General features: G+C 39.1%; 1 protein-coding gene across 2 annotated transcripts in view; it reads right to left on the bottom strand.

Moving 5' to 3' along the window:
* DOCK1 (dedicator of cytokinesis 1) overlaps positions 1 to 16809 on the bottom strand; it is a 474081-nt gene that overhangs the window by 315342 nt on the left and 141930 nt on the right. For both annotated transcript variants that reach the window (XM_077350091.1, XM_077350092.1), the window contains exon 27: positions 13804 to 13899. In XM_077350091.1, coding sequence (XP_077206206.1) covers positions 13804 to 13899 — 96 coding nt within the window. The remainder of the gene's footprint in view (positions 1 to 13803; positions 13900 to 16809) is intronic.

Genomic DNA, 16809 nt, shown 5'->3' with positions numbered 1-16809 from the left:
CTGTCCCTTTCATTTAAGGTTGACCAGGAATCCTTTCCAGAATGATTTAGGTATAGGATCAACTTACAGAAGAAAAATTCAGGTGAGTAGTTGTGATGGTCTGACCAATGATTGGATCCAGTGGCACCAAGGTGTGTGCATGCACACTTTTTCATTAATCCATTCAACTGTCATCTCTAGAATGGACTTCTGTACCTCACTCTACATGGGCCTGCCCCACAGGACCTTGGTCTTGGAGGGGCTGAGTTTCAGGCAAATCTCATCTAACCATCCAGCAATGGCTTCCAAACAACTGTCAAGGTAGCTGGGGGGGGGGGGGATCTGGGCAGCCATCCATGAGGAAATAGAGCTGGGTGTAATCCACAAATTGGTGACACCCCCAAGGCCATCCATGGTCCAGGTCCCTTTCTATCTATACCCCTGAAGATTATTACACTCTGCTAATACCACCAATTGGTGGTCCCTGGTCCCAAGGAGATACATCTGGCCTTAATTAGGGCCAAGATATTTTCTGTCCTGGCCCCTAGCTGGTAGAATGAGCTCCCAGAACACTTTCAAGCCCTGTTGGAGCTAGCAGGACCTACAAGACATAGCTCTTCCACCAGGCTTTTGGTAGGTGACGATGAAAGGTGGATATAAAATTCGATTGGGCCCCACCTTCCCTATACAGCTTAAACTATGCAGGAAATTCATAACAATATTTTGACAATCTGCCAATCAATCTGGCAGTCACAACACTAACAATCATTTAAAATGCCATTTGAACTTTAGAACAAATTTGTGTCATGAGCCACAAACAGCTGTTGAGTGTTGCCTACAGGATACTCTTAGAATTTCCTATTCTTTAAATAAACATCTTATGGTTGCAATGTACAGACGAAACAAAGATCTAGCCCCTCCTCTGAAATGCTATATTGTCATCTCCCCGGGCATATGGTTGGGGGTGCTGGGAGGTGATCTGATGGCCAGTGTGGAGAGTGGGGAGGGAGAGGTCAATAAGTTTTATGGCTTTTATTTAAATCTTCTTGTGATCCCCCATGAGCCAGCTGTGCTTGGAATGGTGGAATATAAATGCAATTAATAAATAAAATAAAAATAAAACATGTATATACTGATAAACCTCTGATATAAGTTTTTTGTTTTGAATAACCCATACTTGAATTCAACTTTATCAAGCTTCTCCCTTTATCAGTGGCTCTACATTTGCACAACAACAAAGTTGAAGATACAAGAGTTAATAATTTAAGACCTCTGAATTATGTATATTTTCTTGAAGCAGTAAATGCAACATGCAGTATTTTATCCTGTGATCATTTCCTTGCACCTTAACTGTATCAAAAAGATAAAGATAGCATCATTTCACATTTGTTACCAAGAAAATCCTGGCAACTTCTGACATTAGAATTTGCACCTCAAAGATGTGCAAGTCCATTTTTGTCTTCTGCTGTTTGCACTTTGAATGCAATGTCTGTGCATCACCTCCTTTCCTCAAGTGAAAACTATTAATCTGCATCAAGCCAGGGTGGGTGAGAATTTAGCAATGGCTATCAACATTTCCTGCAACTGGACTAAGACATGAAATCTAGGATGTTTCATTTCCTACTTAGCTCTATGCAGAGTATGACTTCCTTTCTTAGGACTAACCTGAAAGAAAAGTAATGCCTAAACTGGTAACATAAAATATTCCTTAAAGTCTTTAAAATGTCCCTTGGCTCTTTGTACTAAGGTAAGAAATACAACAATGAAAATCTCGTAGGACGTTTCATTTCCTACTTAGAACTATGCAGAGTTACCCAAGTCTAAACCTAATTACATCAGTGGGTTTAGACTAGAGTAGTTCTGCAAAGTATTGCACCGTAAATCAAAGCAAACAGTAATTACATCAGGTGTAGTATCATACAAATTAAGCACCAGCCTATAAACCTAGAGGCTTGCCTAGTCCCATTTACATGAACTTCTCCAGCCCTAGTGATTCGATCTCATTTATATCAGTTTGAGCCATGTACAGTATCTCTTTCTCTGAAAATTCTTGCCACATTGATTTAGTCAATCTGAGGTGAAATTGAACAAGAAAGAACACTCAGTTTAGCCTTCGTAACAATACATTCCTCACCCATAATTTTTTTTCTATGTGACTGCTTATAAGGACAAACTGAACCAGGTGTGAAGAACACACCAACTCTCAGCCTTTGTAGCATTGAATTCCTAATTGATTCCAATTTTTAAACCCAACAAGGTTCCTTTTTATACTAATGGCTACTAGAGCCAAGCCCAAATTCACAGGTCTTTGTGAGAAAGGGATGAATGAAATAATAATTATAAATAAAATTATAAGTGCTGTTAACAGAAACCCTGACGCTGGGAAAGCAAATCATAAAAATCCTCAATGATTTCAAAATGCATACATTGCACAACTTGTAGCACCTCCTGTTTTATAATTTTGGAACTCAAAGAGAAACAGTCTACTATGACTACAATAGCTTGGATCTAAGCAGAACTACATTGGCACATATGACAAACAACTTTTGTACCTGCCTGTCCCACTACAATTATGTTTAATCCTCAACCCCATGAATTACAGGACATCCAGGAAAGTAATGATCTCACAGTAAGGAGCTGCAGTGAGAAGAGGGGATTGGCAAAAATTGCCTTCCCACTCTTTTGTGTGATTGGAAAATAAATAAATGGCAAAGGAGGTTTGGATCCAAGCAAAAAACCCTTGAAAGATAGGGGAGTCATACCATGGAGACAATCCTGCCACATAAAGCCTCCGATAAGCTGAAACTTTCATCTGTAGTATGATAAATGCTTGAGGATTCTTTAAAAATATACTTATACAAAATAGTTAGAGTTACAGATTAATGATAAATACAAGGATTCTTAAATCTATACTTGTTCCTAGAGAGTTTGCAAGTTTGAGGGGGTTATACATTATGAATTGGATGCTAAGGCACTTAGCCACCACTTTCCAATTTCCTAGCAGTTCACTGACTGTTCTTCACTGTTGCAGAGCAATATCAGTATTGACTTAAGTGGTGTCGCCAGTAATTACTGGGAGCTAAATTTGCTGACCTTAGTGGTCAGCTGGGATAGAAAAACTGGCGATATGTGGATGAAGCAGTGGAAATCAGGGGGAAAGGGCAATCAGACATTACACTGTACCTCACAGATACTATGGCCAAAGAAATCTAATCTGTAATTACTAGAGTAGAGCTTGGAACATTTATGACTTCTAATTTACAGACAGGCAAGCTTGTTAGCTACCCGCTTCCACTGGTACTTTGGCACCAGGCAGAGACATGGGTTTAGATGAGGCAAGTACTTGAGGCGTATGGCAAATCATAGTAGGGCTGCTTTAATAATCCTCTAGGACTTTGAACTAATGACTAGTCTTGGAATTTGGATATGTAATAGCCATAATATGTAAAAATATAGTGATATACCTGGAACAATGACTGGGATAAGCAGGAATTGTGCTACCCATGCTTTAAAAGTCAGCTATTAGACCTGGGTTTTGTTTTTTAAAATCCTCCCTGAACCCTACTATGTTGGAAAATTACTGGCCAAAATATTCTTTCTGCTGGATCTCTCAACAGTTTTCAGTACAATCATTCATTGTATGCCGCTGAGCCATTCCACAGCACTGGAACTAAGGGGCACCATGTTACATTGGTTTGAGTCCTACCTTGGGGTCAGTCTAGGAACTCAAGTGCTGGAGGATTCTTGCTCTGCCTCATGGCCTTTGACCTGTAACGTGCCACTAAGTTCTATCTTACTCCCCAAGCTATATAATATTTACATGAAGCTACTAAGAGAGGTGATCAGGAATTATGAGTGCAGTGTCAACAACATGCAGATGATTACAAGCTTTACTATTCTTATCCAACTAAGAGAGCCAGCTTGGTGCAGCGGTTAGGAGTGCAGACTTCTAATCTGTTGAGCCGAGTTTGATTCTGCGCTCCCCCACATGCAACCAGATGGGTGACCTTGGGCTATTATATTGGCTATTAATTCAAATTATTGGTTTGAGACCTGAGTATCCGAAGGACCATCTTCTCCCATATTTTCCTCCCTCCCCCCCCCCCCCACTGTTCCAGTAATCAAAATAGCTTGCCTGGTGGGCACACAAGACAAAGCATTTTGGGTGGCAGCTCCATGATTATGGAACAACCTCCCCAAGGAGGTATCTCTCCCACACACACACTGTTGATCTTCAAGATACAGCTGAAGAGTTTTATTTAGAACGGAATTTGACTGGCTTTGGCTTCATGTATTGGCAGTCCTAATTTGGAGGGGTTTTTTTAAAAAATAGGACTTTTTTATCTGTGTTTATAATTGTTTTAATCACATTTATTAAAACTTTTTAAATAATTTTTTTAAATTGTAAGCAGCCTTGAGTTCCACAAGGGAAAAAGCCTGTTAATCAAAATTTAAAATAAATAATGCAGGCTTATTTTATTTATCTTCTGATCTTGACCATCCCCTCCCTCATCATGATCCAGCAGAGAAGTAATCTTGCCAGCAGTACTCAGATCCTTGCGTTCTTATGAGACACTGATGCATTCAGTAACGTTAAAGTGCTTGGTGGAAAGATTGAACCATTTAAAACAGTCCTGAGGCTGGCCCACTGGGCAAGTCTACACCTATTGCCATCACTGCCACAACTTGGTTCTGAGCCAGTCAGTCCCTGTAGCTTGTTGACCAGTGCCATCTCCCCCCGCCACCAGGCAGAGCAACAGTCCACATCATAACTTAAAGGCCCGGTTTACTCCTGGTGTTTGACTCTATTATCCAGTGTAACAACTTTACATTGACTATTTTGGTTGTAATAGAAAAAATGCAGGAACAGGATGCATTTCAGGATTCATCCAACATTTGAAATTGATTGCCACAAAGATTCAAAAGTGGTACACTTGCTGCTTTCTTACAACTAGATTACACACATTCAATAACATGAGCCAAATGAATCAATCAAAGGATGTAAATTCCTTCATGTGACAGCATTCCCAGCAAAAGGTCAATATACAGACATAAAAAAACCAATTTCAGACTGAAGGTACAGAGGCGTACCCATGTCCCTGACCCAGAAACTCTAGCTGGTGCAGAATGCAGCTGCTAGGGTCCTCACTGATTCATCTTAGAGGACCTATATCCAGCAAGTACTGGTTATCAGTCTTGGCCCAGATAAAGTTCAAGGTTTTGGTTTTGACCCTTAAGACCAACTGTGGTTTGGGTCCAGCCTATCTGAGGGGCTTCTTGTCTGTTTATACTCCCCGCAGGGCATTTTGCTCTGCAGGTACTAATCTGTTGGTGGATCTCTGCAGGTAATCTCTGCAGGTACTAATCTGGACCCAGAGAGATATGCCTGACTTCAATCTGGGCCTTTACAGTCCTGGACTCAAACTGGTGGAATGAGCTCCTGGGAGAGCTGAGGGCCTTGATGGAGCTGGCAAAGTTCTGTAGGGCCTGTAAACTGGAACTCTTCCGCCAGATCTATGGTTGAAGCTTGGTTCATAAGATCAATGGATGCCCCTCAGGCTTCGTTATTACATCTAACAGATCCTCTTGTAAGATGACTGTGGGAGGTAGGAGGGATCTTGCTGTCTTAGCTTTGTGGGAAACTGCTGTTTTAGGTTGGGGTTTTTATGGGGACTTTTATTATTTGTCACCTACCTTGAGTACAAGGAGGAAGGCAGAATATAAATTTAATAATAAATAAAATTTAAAAATTCCAAAAGAGTAACTACTTCAATTATCTGCAGCCAAGAAAAGCATTCTGTGGCATTTCAAATTGATCCTTACAGTGTCTCCAGACTCCTCATCTAAATTACAGAAATTATTTTATATCCTGGTTATAACAAAATTATCATAAGATTATCTCTGAGATATATACCACAGAACTCTAATAAACATACAGTATGGTGTCATCTTCTACTTCAACTTGTAGCAATCAGCAATACTTTGAATATTTTTAGACATGGTTTGTTACAAAGAATCAAGATAATATCCATAGACCTCCACAAGGGTATTTCTATTGTGTAAAACATATTTAATGTGGATTTACATATAAAATTAAAAATTTTATAAATCTTGTAGACATATGAATTAACCAGTACATATAAAGTGATGCATCTCATAAATGACCTTGCTAAAAGCCTAAAAAAACTGAATTGAGGAACAAATTCTTCTGAAGAGAATGGGTGTTGTGGTTGTTATGGGTTTCCTGGGCTGTGTGGCCATGGTCTGGTAGTGTTAGTCCCTGATGTTTCGCCAATAACTGTGGCTGGTATCTTTAGAGGTAGGACACAGCAAGATGGGATTCTCCTTGCCAAAGTGTGGAATGTTCCATTGCTGGGCATTTTCTTCTCAAGGTGAGTGGGTATAATTCATCACATTTCTGCCTTTCTGAGAGTCTCCCGCAGGATGGGCTGGAACTAGGAAGAGCTTTTCCTGTGTATGGGACCACATGGGACCACATTCACCCAGCCAAGAAAACCCACAACTACCAGTTGATTCCAGCTATGAAAGACTTTGGCAATTCATAGAATGGGTGCTCCTTTAGAAAAACATTTTCTATAACCTGGTTTAAAATGAAGTCTGAATTAATACAAACATTACACTCTTATGACAGCCCGTTTTTCACTGTAGAGAACAGTCAGGAAAACGTTATCAGAGTCATCACACCACACAATAGCTTATGCATTTATGTTTATGCATTATGGACTGTCTCTGACAGCCAAGGACTGGTGGGTCCATTTGGGTGACCTTTCACTTCTATTTGATGCCCAAAAACTGATGTCTGCCACAGGCTCTACTCTCATCATCTAATTATCTTTTAAAGTACATTGGCAATTCCCTTCCATAGCATGCAGAACACTGGCCTGCTCAGAAATTACTATGTCGTTGCTCCTAATTAAAATTATTTCCTTTTTTTTAATGGTGGAAGATTTGGGTTTTATATGCCACGTTTCTCTACCAGAAGAAGTCCCAAACCGACTTACGATCCCCTTCCCTTTCCTCTTCCCCCACAATAGACACCCTGTGAGAGCCCTGATATTACTGCTCAGTCAGCTTTAGCAGTGCTGTGGCAAACTCAAGGACCCAGCCAGTTGCATGTGGGGGAGAGGGGAATAAAATCCAGCTCACCATATTAGAAGTTGGCACTCATAACCACACCACCAATTGTTACTTAAGCCATTGATTTATAACAATCACCCAGTTTGATAATAACCATAAATCCAGAAACATAATGTCTATATAAAAGCTGACAGTTTAATGGCAAACTATTACTGAATAAAAGTATATATCTGGTAATCACAAACAAAAACTGGACTAATGGGGGTAATGTAATCTTTGAATTTTCACACCTGGTTTAGCTATCCTATTTGCTCCATGCCCATCTACCAAAAAGTTATCTCCTTTAGCCTAGATATGTGATTTATATCCCCTCTTTTTTCCCAACCTGGACTGACTTTGTAGAGGTATACTTTTTAATAGCAACAAATTATTACCAACTATATATGTCTTTTATAGTAAAAAACAGGATTCCAGCAGCACCTGAAAGACTAATAATTTAAAGTGGTTTGTCATGTGTAATTTTCTAATGATTATTTCCCTGTAATCTGATGGCACATCTTTTGTAAAGATAATTTTATTATTTAAATTGGTTTTATTCTGTGTTAAATATTGCTATAAGGGGAATGGCTTTTTCCTTTTTGAAGGTGTTAGAAGTTATCATTTAGTCTGAGATAGTACTATTTTTAATGTTTCTCTTAAATACAGCTTCATCTGATATTACATATTTTATAGATTCCCCTGAGAAAGTTTTCCAAAATGCTTCAGGGATTTTTACGGCATATTTCTTTCAAAGATAAATTTTAATGTCATCTCTTTTTCTGTCTCTTCTCACAAATCCAGAGCTACGGTATTAATAAACTACTATACTAAACCATTTGATTTTTCAAATCTAGAACATCATTTTAATATATAAGTGATATTATAAACAAATGCTTTTTTCCCATTTCTCAGATGCAATAACATTCCCATTACTGCTAGAACTACCGTACAACAAAATTGTTTCACGGTCAAACTATTGTGTGTTGATGTAAACTGGGGTACTCACTCTATGAATCACAGAAAGCTACATTGCAATTACCAATCATCAACCAAAACAGCCATATTTACTTCCATCCATGGCTCAGGCCTGAACCTCAGATAGCTCCCTCCCACATTATCTGTTCTGGAGATGGCTGTTTCAAAGTGGGAATCACCTGCCAATCACAAGTCCCAGTGCATAAGAACCTTGCCCATTTTCTTGAAAAATGGAACAGGTACCAAATTGGGAAATGGTGCTCAAAAGTGACACAGGTGGTTTTCAAACTACTATGTCATAAACCATCTCTTATGCTTTTCTACTGTCACAAGCCTTCTCAACATATTTTAATTGAAGAGGTCTGATACAAACATGTCCCTATTATTTACACTTAGATTGTGGCACTTAAAAAATAAAAATCTGATTAAAGTGTTCAGCTTTGCAACCATTTTTCTTTTATCCTGCATTGCACCAATTTTGTGTCAGATTCCCATTCTATGTTATTATACTGATAATCCCACAAGAAAATAAGTAATGCATAAATTTCAGACTGACACTGATCCATGAAAGACAAGATAATACATACTAAAGTTTTGTTACAGTTCAGAATCTTCATTGAAACCATAAAAATGAATCTTCAATGGCTGAGTGTAATGACTTTCTTTTAGAAATGCACGGAATCTTGAATGGTAAATGCTCCACAAAAAAAATTCTTGGGGATGTCAGCATAATTACAGTACACTGAAATGTAATGATTCCAAGACTGTAGTCTTGTCACAATATGTAGTTTAATACAGCTGTAAATGTCTATAAATGTCTAGAGAAGGCTCTTCCAAATAGAATTTACTGAATTTCAGAGAACAGAAGTAAAACCTAGGCGAGATCTACAAAGTTAAGGTTTCAGACTGCATCACAGCAGCATAATTTAGTGAAGCAAGGATGATTTCTACTGTTTTTATAAAACTACAAACAATATCAAATTTATAAAATTAAATTATAAAATTTAACACTTAATCATATATCTGCTTGTCTATCTTCCCAGAATACTATGGAACATTCCTCCTATTGAAAAAAGTACATCATTTTTAATCTACTACATTTCTTTTAAATTAACATGTTTTAATTAAATTGTTTCCAAGGTTCAAGACAGTTTACATCTAAATAGAATAATATCAAAAACTGTACAATAAAACCAGCACAAACTTAGCTGCCAAGAAATAACTAAGAACAATCTCTTATCTCGTCAACCCACAGAATTACCAGAAAACTACTTTAAGCCCCTACAGGAGGCTACAAAAGATTAACTTATTTTGACCTTTGATGTAGTTCATTCCAAAACCACAAAGCAATTGCAATAAAAAGCCTTACTTCCAGCTGTTGATAATTTCATTTCACATAACAAGCGTAAGGAATGGTGACAGGATCTTGGTTTGAAAGTTCATAGGAAAGACAGACTGTGTTACTCCAAGGCTATGAAACTTTGAAAGGTAAGTTCCAGCCTATCAGTTTGGACAGAAGAACACAGGTAGTCAATATGTGTGCCAAAAACCTGGTTTAATGTGTTCCCACCTCCTGGAGAGATCAACTACAGCATTTTGCAACTTCAAGAGCAGCCTCACACAAAAATGAAATAATTCCCAACGTTACATAAGCAGTGTAGGAACGTCTCATGGCTACAAAAAGGGGTGAACCTGCACAATCAATGCAGCTCATAATAGAAAAGGGGCCACTGCTGCTACCTGACTATCCAGGAGTGTGCAGGATAACCTGCAGTCTACAATCTGATGCAAAGAGATACATGCCAGTCCCCTTAAAGCAAGCATGGCTCTAGGATTACCCATCAGAATCACCTCTAGCTTAGCTAGTTTCAAATTCAGTTTAACTTCATACACTCGTGCTCCCAAAACTAGTTTAGGGTTGAGGCATGATTGAGGCATCCTATGATTACATAAAGAAATACAGCACCAAACACACAGCTATACCAAAAAATCTTTATAAGGAAGTTATGCGACATCTGAGAATACCAAGCAAGAGGGACACTGCTAGACAGCTACTATGGTGCTAAACTACCCCAATCAATGGCCATGTTGTGAATCCAGTAAGAATGGGATTTTAAAACACGGGAATGCCTATTTATTTATTCCACCAATATGTACCATTCACTCTGAAAAAACTGTATGGTCCTCAGTATTACAAGCTTCTGAGAGGTCCAACATACCGAATAGGAAGGTGTTGTCCTCACTAGCCTCAAGAATACTAAAGTTGATTCACACAACCCTTGCTGTAAGGAGTCGAGGAAGGACATTATTAGGCACAAACTCATAATTCATATGAGATCCAACTGATTTTACTAGTGAAGAATCATGCATAATCACAGTGACTTCTGAAGACCCGATAGTGAATGTATCAACTGGATGAGCTCAGATAATAGAGCCACACTGCACAGTGTCTGTTATCATACAGAAATAAATTCATATTCAAGATATACAGAACGTCTTAAGATTTGTACTGAAGAATGGTAAGAGAAACAAAGTCAAGCACAGTGGAAGACTGGGAAGAAAGTGAAGAACTAGACAAAATAATTAGTTTTGAATACCCTGTACTTTAATTTTAAACACAGGAAAATGCTTTATAAATTCAGTGCTTTAAGAGATCATGGAGAAACATAAAGAGCTAAGCTACAATAAGTTACAATATTGAAGAACAGGAAAATCAATGAGAAGAAGAAATAGCAAACTCAAGACTGCTTCCTCTGAAGACACCAATGATGTTAATATACAGAAAATTTAAAACCTCTGACTATTTTTACACAGTGCACAAATGAACAATGAAACTCTGCAACAGAATTCACAGTTAGTAATGGTAAAACAAAATTTCAAAATGGCCATACATGGACATACAAAATGAGATATGTATGTCAAGTGTTAAGAATTTGCTAAATTTATTCTTTAAGCCAGTCATCACTCAGTAACCTCACAGAATAGCTGAGAGGATGACGTGTAGGAAAGGACAGCAATGTAAGCCACTTTGGGTCCTCAGTGGAGGAAAGGCAGGGTATAAATGAAGTAAGTAAAATTTATTTAATTTTACTTGCTTCAACAAAGCTTAGAGCAGGCTTTCTCAACCATGGTTTTGTGAAACCCTGGGGTTTCTTGACGACCCTTGGAAGGGTTTCCCAAATGGGTGGGACAATTAAATGTTTATGTTATTTTTAAAAAGTTAAACATTTATCCTTATATGACCACATATGGCAGGGGTGGTCAAACTGTGGCTCTCCAGATGTCCACCTATAGTGTATGTGCAGTCCAACAGTGTGCCATCAATCTGGTGAACTTCGGAAACAGAATTGCATTCACATACATTTAAAAACTTTTTCAAGCAAGAAAGTTAGAATGTGTGGTATAAGGAAAGAAACAAGAGGACTTTTATGTGCAAAATCCTAAAAGCAAACACACACACACATGTTTCCTGATCAAAAGATGGAATAGATCTGATAAGCTGTGAACACTCCCCCTCAATGCTGAAGTGACAAGCTGGACTTCTTTGAAGCAGAAGAAGGAGCTATCCCAGAAGGTGACATCATCTTTGGAGCACCAGGGAAAAAACTCTATACAGGTTTTCTCAACCAGGGTTTCATAACGGCCCTGGAAGAGGTTTGCTGATTGAGTGGGAGTTAATTCATTTTTAAATTTAAAAAAATTATCAGGTGATATGACCATACATAGAGCCTCTTGTGGCGCAGAGTGGTAAGGCAGCCGTCTGAAAGCTTTGCCCATGAGGCTGGGAGTTCAATCCCAGCAGCCAGCTCAAGGTTGACTCAGCCTTCCATCCTTCCGAGGTCGGTAAAATGAGTACCCAGCTTGCTGCTGGGGGGTAAACGGCACTGGCAAACCACCCCATATTGAGTCTGCCATGAAAACGCTAGAGGGCGTCACCCCAAGGGTCAGACATGACTCGTTGCTTGCACAGGGGATACCTTTACCTTTATGACCATACATTATCATGTTGATATGCAGCCCCCCCCCCCCATATAGCCAATGATGAGCCTGGAGTGGTGGGAATGGGAGGGGCCTGTCCATACAAATATTTACTGGTCAGGGCTAAGCACACATGGTAGCAACTGGAGTCCAGAGAAATAAGAACTCTCATTTTAACTTTACTGCAGGGGGGGAGCAGCACAGGCCTGCCTCAGCCCTGTTTTGGCAAGGGAGGTTTCTGGAGTTGACAGAGATTACCCTGGCCCTATATCTAGTGCTGGGGGGAAAGGGCACCAGAGCAGCACAGACCTACTGAGGCCCTGTTTCTGACATTGGAGATTGGAGGTGACGGAGAAGCACAGGCCTGCCCTGTCCCTGTTTCTGCAGGCTCCTTTTGGTGAGGAAGAGCAAACTGATAGCCAGCCCAGAATGCAGGTATAGTTCTGTTCACAAATCATCTGAAAATATTTCTGTGATGTCACTTCCTGTACTATGGGAGTGGCCTGGTAATGTCACATCCAGAGGAAGTATCTGGGTGATGTCGCTACTGGTGATCTGTGACTTCCAGAGGCATAGCATGAAGGTGTGGCCTGCTGAAATCACTTCCAGGATTTCTTGAAGCCAGAAGAATATTTCAGGCATTTCTCAGCAGTAAAAAGGTTGAGATACACCACTATATTCTAATATCTTCATTAGATGAGACCCTGAGGTAAATGCCTTGAATACTGCATTTAAGGAATTGAATATTCCCTAGAACCATAATTCAGGTAATTCAGGACCAATAGTCAGAATGCCACAGCTATAAATAGTATTTACCAAGATCAAGTCGGAAGCCTTAGCATTAAGTCATGAACATTCATTAGAGTTGCCTAAGGTCAGGGTCACTTTCAATATCTTGCACAAAATACATTAATGATGCATATGGACATTCCAGGCAATTAAAACTTTATCACCTGTCTAGTGATCAGGATGGAAATGTAGCATATAACCAAATTTATTTGACAAATGAAATGAGCTTCAAAAGAGTCAATAGCAACATTTAATGGAAAATACCACAGAGGTGAGGCAAACAACTATGATTTTAGATAGAAATATTTTAAATGAACTTTTTAAAATCAGTGAATACCAGTTAAAACAAGTACCCATAGGAATACTATCAGTTGCTGCACAGCTTGATACAATTTACCTGCCTCAAAGGAAAATACCTAGCTGTGAAGCCAAACCAAGTGTATTAGTTAAAAAGTCTCTGACAAACAATAGTCATATATGTTGTTCCACTAATCCATTCTTAAAAAATATTTCTACTTCAATTCTACTCTGTAAATTTTAAAAATATACATAAAGGCTTGGATCCTGTGAATGATTTTTTTGCAAACCGAATAGTCTGCCCCTGAGGGCTCTTCTGCTAAAAATTCTGTTTGCACAAGGGCCTATCACAACGATCCAGCGCAAAAAGAAGTTTTAGCAGAAGAGAAAACATGTTCCACAGCAGAGACTGGTATGCACAGAACTTGTTACAGAATCCACGTTTATGGCTTCTGTTACTTCTGTCTTTTATACTTTAGGGTGCAATACAATGAGATTATGTTGCAAAAGAACCTTCCACAAATTAAGCAGACTTACTTGAGACTATATCCCTGTATAAATTTCTTTAGGAGAGGTTTATGTTTGTTTATGCACTTTATGAGTGGAAACGGCAACAATATTTTTAGATTCTTGCCAAGAAACACTTACTATGAGTTCTGAATCACGTCCCATTGAGATGACGGTTCTATTTACTGTCCTCAGTAGTTTCTCCATAATAATCTGTACATGGCGCTGTGTTGGTCCCTAAAGACAAGACATAAAACCAGTGGATATCACCAAAAGTAATTAAGCCACTTCCAGCAGTAAGCTTGTAATCAGATTAGATATATTTTATTTGCCTGGCTCAAAAAAATTAAGGAATATCAAAAGATACAACCATTGATCACTTAGCAATCCATCAAGCACACAGAAAATAAGTTGTCATATAAACTCCTGATTATATAACTAGGAACACTTCTGTATGAAATCAATAAATAAAACAGAAAATGTAAGCTCCATATCCATTGCAATTGGGCAGCAAAAGTTCTATTTTTTTGTTTTTGGTCTGAGCAAAAAAACCATGCCAGCTGAAAAAGTCCCAGCTACTGAACTTATGCCCTTCTAAAAATCTTAACTGAAAAAAGTGGGGAAATCATTCAGTATTCCTTCCCCACTTATGCAAAAGTATTCTGAATTGTCAGTATAATTACTTTACAGTAGATGTCTACAGAAAGTACCTGCTGAAATTAGAAATGAGTCAAGACCCCTTCAGTGTCTAGGTTTTTCTGTACTGATTGCCATTTATTTTTAAAAACTTATACTTCACTCTCATCAGACATCAGTGCCCTAACAGCTTTAATCTTATTTTTTAAGGAAATTTCATATATTTTTATGAACCACATTGTGCTGCTGAAAAATCAAATCACTTTTTAAAAGAAATAGATCATCATGTGAATTGGAAACGCTCATCAGGGAGCTTGTTCCACCAGGTGGGGGCTAGGACAGTGAAGCTCTGGCTTTGTTGAGACCCGACATGCCTCTTTGGAGCTAGGGATCACCAGCCAGTTGGAGATGGTGGAGCGTAAAGCTCTTTGGGGGGTATAAGCAGAACGGCAGTCTCTCAGATACACTGGGCCCAGACCGCATGTGGCCTTGAAGGTGATTACCAAGACCTTAAAACGGATCCAGAATTCAACTAGGAGCCAGTACACTTGTTGGAGGGCAGGTTGGATGTGGAATCTTTCAGCTGTATTTGTGAGGATCCTGGCCACGGCATTCTGGACCAGTTGCAGTTTCTGGATCAAAGTTAAGGGTAGGCCTCCACAGAGCGAGTTGCAGAAATCTAATCACATGGATACTGTAGCTATGCGTTCTGGGGCCAAGTAGGGTATTAGTAGTTTGGCTTGGCATAGATGATAGAAAGTGTGCTACGCTACTTTCATGATCTGTGCCTCTATAGAGATGGAAGCATCAAAGATCACACTTAGGTTTCTGTCGGAGTGAGCTACTGATAACTGAAGCCCATAGAGGCTAGGCAGACTTGCTTCCTTGTTTGAACACTTCCTGCAATATTGTAATGCTCCTTTACACATCTAAGGTGCAGCCTCATTTGGAATACCAAATGCAGTTCTGGTCACTGTATCACTATGTCAATTTGATTCCTCTTAGAAATGTAATCTTGGCAAAGCTAGAAGTCTGAAATCAAGCAAGTATGAAAGGATATCAGTGCTGGGGTGGGGGGACAGAACATGCTAACCAAGATGAGTTGGAACACTTTTCCCACAAAGAAAGGCTGAACAGACTCGGAGTTTTCAGTTTAGAAAAGATATAACTAAGGAGACAGGATAGAAGTTTATAAAATGATGCTTCGGGTAGAAAGAGTGCCCTCCCACACAACACTAGAACGGTGACATCCAAATAAGTTCATGCGCAGTAAATTACAAAACAAAATACTTCTTTACATGACGAGTGACCAAAATGGGGAATTTGCTGCCAGAGGATATAGTGATGGCCACAGAAATAGGCACTAAAGGATAGGGGGGGAAAGTCAAGCAAGTTCAGATGATTACAGCATTCACTGTACAGCATTCACAGAGAAAACACAGTAAACACAAAGGACAAAAGTAGAAGATGAAGATTTGGTTGTTATATGTCATTTTCTCTACCAGAAGGAGTCTCAAAGTGGCTTACAGTTGCCTTCCCTTTCCTCTCCCCACAACAGACACCCTGTGAGGTAGGTGAGGCTGAGAGAGCCCTGATATTACTGCTCCGTCATAACAGCTTTATCAGTGCTGTGGCGAGACCAAGGCCACCCAGCTGGCTGCATGTGGAGAAGGAGCGGAGAATCAAACCCAAGTCGGTACTCCTAACCACTACACCAAGCTGGCTCTTTGCTGAAAGCAAAGATAAAGTGTATTATTTATCTCCCTAATGGGTGTAACACTTCATGTATCTAAGAATGAAGCCTCTGCCCCTTGAAAGTACTTTAGATTCTTCCTTACAGATGTTATATTTCACATGGGAAATCTATGTAAACTTTTAAGTACCATCGTAAAGAGCAACCAATGTGGAGTGGGCTCATTGAACAGTACTGAAAGAAAAAAAATTACAAGTCAAGGAAAGCAAACACAAGTTTTCCTTCTATAAGGTATCAGCACTTGTCTTATCTCCATTGTCTTTTTATACAGATCTGGAATTTTTAACCTGGCTGAACAGTCAGTATGAGAAAGACATCCATATCTTATTTTTGATGTTACTAATATCTGATATACTCCAGAAAAGCAGCAGTCAAAGCAGCAGCAGAACTACCTGAGGGTGGTGACATCTATCAGCATGGTCTCCACCCCCTCATTCCTCCACAGCACTTTAGAGAGGGAAAGGATATATTTTGACTCAGCACATTAATTTTCTTTGTGGAAAAAAATGGTTTCGCTGCCATTCACTTTGCCATAAACTGGTAGTTATTAAAAAAATTAAGCTGTCCAGAGTGCCTGTAGAATATACATGATCTAAATAAATAAGTCCCACATAACTGACTACATGAATAGCTTGACCTTTTATCTAAGCTGATAGTAACCATCTGAAAGCCATCTCAAATAGAACTGGGGACCTCATGTTTTGAACTCTTATTTTTGCCAGACAACTCATGTTCGAAAGACAGTTAGTTAAAACACC

This window comes from Paroedura picta, chromosome 8 (genome assembly GCF_049243985.1).
Source record: "Paroedura picta isolate Pp20150507F chromosome 8, Ppicta_v3.0, whole genome shotgun sequence".
Lineage (NCBI taxonomy): Eukaryota > Metazoa > Chordata > Lepidosauria > Squamata > Gekkonidae > Paroedura > Paroedura picta.
The sequence above is the reverse complement of the archived record's forward strand: the minus strand, read 5'-3'. Positions and strand labels throughout refer to the sequence as shown.